The 5470-nt window shown below is 34.2% G+C and overlaps 1 protein-coding gene across 1 annotated transcript; it reads left to right on the forward strand.

Annotated features, from left to right (window-relative positions):
• The first annotated feature begins 2293 nt into the window (after positions 1-2293).
• Positions 2294-4126, forward strand: LOC101490655 (inositol transporter 1-like). The gene is made up of 2 exons (XM_004509459.3): positions 2294-2503; positions 2584-4126. The coding sequence occupies exons 1-2, from the start codon at positions 2350-2352 to the stop codon at positions 3936-3938; spliced, it is 1509 nt and encodes a 502-aa protein (XP_004509516.1). The 5' UTR covers positions 2294-2349; the 3' UTR covers positions 3939-4126.
• Positions 4127-5470: the final 1344 nt, after the last annotated feature.

The following is a 5470-nucleotide window of genomic DNA, read 5'->3' on the forward strand; positions in this document are numbered from 1 at the left end:
CCATTCTTAATATCCAGTTAACTTAAACGATTTTCACAAACACACATTAAGTAAGCCGAGATATTAAAAGATTCCCCATTTTTAATACTCGTTTAACTCTAATGGTTTTCAATTTCCACAGAAAACAAACTCAACATATTATCAAATACAATCCACACATAAACACCAAAGCACATCCATTCATTTATCCACGAAATCCAACCATACAAATCAAATTTCATCAGTATCACTCCAAACACGTCAGATACGACGAACACAAAACAACATAACAACACTCAAATACATCAGATTACATTTACTCAAACTCATACATAAAAGAGTTTAAATTCATTTTTCACAAAACATTCATCAATATAACCAAAACCTAACTCTAAGGTTTTATCCATAACGCCTTAGATTCAGTTTATCCCAAATCAATACATTTAACCCTAACGAATTCCCTCCCACACAACCACAGATAAGTCCCTAATGCAAACTAGAAGTTTGGAAGGAGCCCTTACCTTAACGTTAGCTTTAACGTGAGTTTCCGGTACCGCGAGTAAAACCGGTAAAAATCTTCGCTCGCAACGTCGCCTCCAAGTTGGTCTCCTAGCACCGTGGCGTGGTAGTGAGCAACTTTCCCTTCTAACTCTTCGCGGAACGAAGCTTAGATCTAGAAGAAACGGAGGGGTTTGTGTTTGGATCTCTAATACCGTTTTTCTTCGTTTTCGAATCAAAAAGGAAGAGTGAAGTTGAGAAATCCTTGTTCTAACGCTCACCCAACCTTGGGTTACTATTCTTGAAGAAAAGGAAGCGAAGAAAACGAAAAATGGAGGAGAAGGGAAAAGGGGGGTCACGGTTGATCAGAGGAAGAAGATGGAAAATTTCAGCTTTTCCTTCCTTTCTTTTTCTTTCCTTTGTTTTTCCTTTCTTCCTTTTTCCTTCTTTCCTTTATATACTCTTTTCTTTTCCTTTTCCTTCCTTCTAGTTTTCCTTTCTTTTTCCCTCCAAACAAACACACATATATATATATAATAAATATAACTTAACAAATATCTCAAAATATCTAGATATTTGTTAAATTACCATTTCACCCGTAACGCATTAAATTCTCCGTAAAGGATTCACCGCACTTAATTTAATTTATTTATCGACGAATAATTCTAAACGGCGTCAAAATATCTTTTTGATCATATAAACTCCAAAATATTTTTTAACTTTGGCTAAAAAACCTCCGAGCCCAACATCTAAAATACATAAAAATACATAAAGTGTACTTTAAAATTATTGGTCTTACAATTATGAACACATCAAAATTCACCATGGGTATATTGAAGATGTTAGTGCATAACGTAGTTAGATCTAAGATAAAGAGAAGAGTCACAACTTTCTAGGCTCCATTATATGTATACCATTGCCATTGTAGTAAGGCTCATAAAAGTTCTTACCAAAATCTCATAGTGAATGCCTGGCCATTCTATTATTTGCTAGTTAAAAATTATTCTTCTTAATGTCTAAATGTATTCGACATGAAGTTTTATGTAATATTATACACTATAAAAATGTTATAAAAAAGTTGAACTTAGTGCTTACCGGAATCAGACCAACTCCTTACCAACTGAATAAACATTCACCATAAAAAAGTAAATAAAAATAAAAAATAAAAATAAAAATAAAAATAAAAATAAATAAATAAATAAATAAATTCGCATTATAATCTGAATCTTAATTTTGATATTAGCATTTTCTCGATTTTAACTTTAATATTAATTTTTATCTTTATCACTATAATAAATAAATTGCTTTCAGCATCTTTTCATATGATCCATCTTTAAAAATATATTATAATTTCGTATACGAATGAAAAAAGATATTATAAAGTTTGAAAGATATATATACATATCATTAGTAGCTAAGACGATAAAAGTTTGTAAAGATGTTATATTTGAGATGATAAGTAGTTAGTTAGTTAGTTACGAAAATAAATATCTGAAATCGTTAAATTATATAAAAACAAAGTTTTTGAAGCACATGAGCCTAGAAAGGAGGAGATATTGAGGAAGTTAAGTCAAAAATAGGAAGGAAAGCAATGTTGCGATACTTGGCGGGAGAGATATAACAACTAACAACTAACAACTAACTATTAACAATGCCGCCTTTTTGTTTCCTTTTGTGAGATTTGAAGCCTCGTATCGCTATTATGGTTAAGAAAATATCAGAACTAGAACTATCTAGATCCCTATATTTAGCTCTTCTATATATATATATATGTATATATATATAACACCTTCTCCCTTTCAAATCCAACAACAACTCCTTCATTCGTTATAATCTTTCCTTATTATTTCATCTTCAATTCAAACAGCCACAATGGTGGTGGGAATGCCAATTACCATGCAAGCAGGAAGCTCCGGTTACCTCGAGATGCATCCTGATCGCAAAATTTCCATGTTCCAAAACCCTTACATTCTTGGAACCACATTTGCCGCCGGAATTGGTGGTCTTCTATTTGGCTACGATACAGGTATGTAACTGGGTCTCAAAGTAAGTTTAAAATTTGGACTACTAGTACACTGAGATTCAATTCATATATAATTAATGCAGGTGTGATATCTGGTGCACTTTTGTATATAAAAGAGGATTTTGAGATGGTGAGGAATAGTAGCTTTATTCAAGAGTTAATTGTTGGGATGGCGTTGTTGGGGGCAATATTCGGTGCTGCCATGGGGGGTGTGATTAACGATGCTTGGGGGCGTAAAACAGCAACTATTATTGCAGACATAAACTTCATAGTTGGATCACTTATAATGGCAGCAGCCCCAAATCCATATGTAATAATAGCGGGTCGGTTACTTGTTGGTTTGGGTGTGGGTATGGCATCTGTTACTGCACCTGTTTATATAGCTGAAGCATCTCCAACTGAAATTAGAGGTGGATTAGTTAGTGCTAATACACTTATGGTTACTGGTGGACAGTTTCTTTCTTTTGTTGTCAATTATGGTTTGACAAGAGTTCCTGGGACATGGCGATGGATGCTTGCTCTTGCTGGTACCCCTGCTGTTGTTCAACTTCTTCTCATGTCTTTTCTCCCTGAATCCCCTAGATGGCTTTACATGAAGAATAGGAAAGAAGAAGCCACTCTTGTACTTTCTAAGATATACTCATCGCCTAGATTGGAAGACGAGATCCAAATTTTGGAAGATAACTTGGAGAAAGAAAGCAAGAGACAAGTGAAAGTTCAATACACTGATGTTTTCAAGTTTAAAGAAATCAGACTGGCATTCATTTGTGGTGCTGGACTTCAAGCATTTCAACAGTTTGCTGGTATCAGCATTGTGATGTATTACAGTCCTACAATCATTCAGATGGCTGGATTCAAATCCAATCAAGCGGCTCTCTTTCTTTCACTTTTTGTCTCTGGTATGAATGCTGCAGGAACGGTTCTTGGTATTTACCTTGTCGATCATTTGGGGAGGAAAAAGCTTGCTCTTGCTAGTTTATCAGGTGTCGTTGGAGCATTGACACTTCTGTCTGCAGCATGTTATATTATTGGACAGGGTAACACAAATCACTTGTTTGGTTGGCTTGCTGTTTTCGGATTGGCCTTGTATATTGCTTTCTTTGCACCTGGAATGGGTCCGATACCTTGGACTGTTAACTCTGAGATTTATCCTGAAGAGTATAGAGGTATGTGTGGTGGAATGTCTGCCACTGTTAATTGGATTTGCAGTGTCATAATGTCTACTAGCTTCCTTTCTGTTGTTGATGCTATTGGACTTGGTCAGAGTTTCATGGTTATCTTGGTTGTGTCTGTTGTTGCTATTGGTTTTGTGATCTTCTACATGCCAGAGACTAAAGGTTTGACGTTTGAAGAAGTTACAACTCTATGGAAGGAGAGAGCTTATGGGAAGAACTACAACAAAGAAAGTCATGCTGAGCAAGCAACTTCAACTAACTGAAATGAAATCTTCTTTGATATCTTTACATAAGTTTCTTTAGTTTATTTATTTGTTTGTTTGTTTATGAGTGAGAGGTGGAGAGTGATTCATGCTCCAAGGCTTTGATATTTTTCTTTTAAGTCTTAGAAATTTGTATTTAGTACAAAAATAAATAAATTTATGTACATTCCGAATATGTATGCTTGCAGATTGACACTGAGTACTCCAAAACTTCATTTAAAATTAACTTATTCATGTTTTAGGAAATGCATCATGACTTCACCGATTATTACTTGAAAATTTACTAAAATCTTGAGTTAACGACTTTTTAATTAACAATTTACCTCAAGATACCAGCAATCTGTTAATATACTATACTAGATATTAACTCCCATTTCCCAACTTATCTATAAAATATAAAAACTCTCATGTGCTCCAATTAGAGATGATATCGGATTTCTATTTTCACGACCCAAAAATTATACGTTGTGATCGTCGCACAAGCTATACTCCTAACATGACAAACCAATCAACAACTTAACAATTAGACAATTAAATATTTCTAAATAAAATTATGTTTCAAACTGTTAACTCAGTATTCTCTGTATCTTCAACGTTTCCAACTTCATAAAATTATGTTTCAAACTGTTAACTCAGTCACAATATGAAGGGGTAAGTCAAAAAGACTTAGTGAGGAGACAACAACCACCACCAAGTAGAAGGGAAACACAAAAAGGCACGAATAATTATTTTACAATCTTGTGGGAATTATGTTAAACAATGCTATTTAAAATATAGATAATTCTCAAGTAAAATATACACATAATAAAATTATTAAACTTATAATTTAGCCGTTTAGGAAGAAATATCTAAAATGGAGTTCATACAGAAGTGAAATCAAAATGAGCAACGCCAAAAATATCATAAAAAATTAAACAAGTAAAAACCTAATTTTTTTGGAACCAACTGTCAACTACATCTCATTATTAGCCCTTTCCTCCTAAGGATGATCTTTATCTAAGGGGCGGCTCCATCTAACTGATAACGTTCTATTCTCAATCTCAAAATGCATAATAACACATCAATTAGGGAGTTTACATCTCGTTGATAGCCCTCACCTCCTAAGGATGAAATCTTTCGTATGAGCGACTTCATCTAACGGTTAACTCTTCCCAATCAATTTTGCGAGAGTGCAGAAAATTGTCGAAGATCAAAGGGGAATGAGATGTCCATATTGTTTATGTCGATGTAGACGGTTTAAAAGTGAAGATGAAATAAGAGTGCATTTATATGCAAATGGATTTATGCCTAACTACTAGATTTGGACTAATCATGGGGAAGAGTCTCCGCCGGCGCCTAATACTAGTACATGTTTGGAGAATAACATAGGTCCTTCAAGTAGTACTGACATGTTAGGTATAGATTATTATAACTATCAACACTTTGGGGGTGATGAATGATATAATTTCGGATGCTGTTGGGGTTAATTTGTCATTCAATGAAGATCAATATGACGATAGCGATGGACTTCCGAATGAAGAAGCTCATAGATT

The sequence above is a fragment of the Cicer arietinum genome, unplaced genomic scaffold (genome assembly GCF_000331145.2).
Source record: "Cicer arietinum cultivar CDC Frontier isolate Library 1 unplaced genomic scaffold, Cicar.CDCFrontier_v2.0 Ca_scaffold_6281_v2.0, whole genome shotgun sequence".
NCBI classification, from domain to species: Eukaryota; Viridiplantae; Streptophyta; class Magnoliopsida; order Fabales; family Fabaceae; genus Cicer; species Cicer arietinum.

What these genes read in the sequence shown, in the direction of transcription:
- LOC101490655 (XM_004509459.3), top strand. Translation starts at nt 2,350, where the DNA reads ATGGTGGTGGGAATGCCAATTACCATGCAAGCAGGAAGCTCCGGTTAC. An exon ending in TCTATTTGGCTACGATACAG is followed by an intron (nt 2,504 to 2,583) that starts GTATGTAACTGG and finishes TAATTAATGCAG; the next exon opens with GTGTGATATCTGGTGCACTT.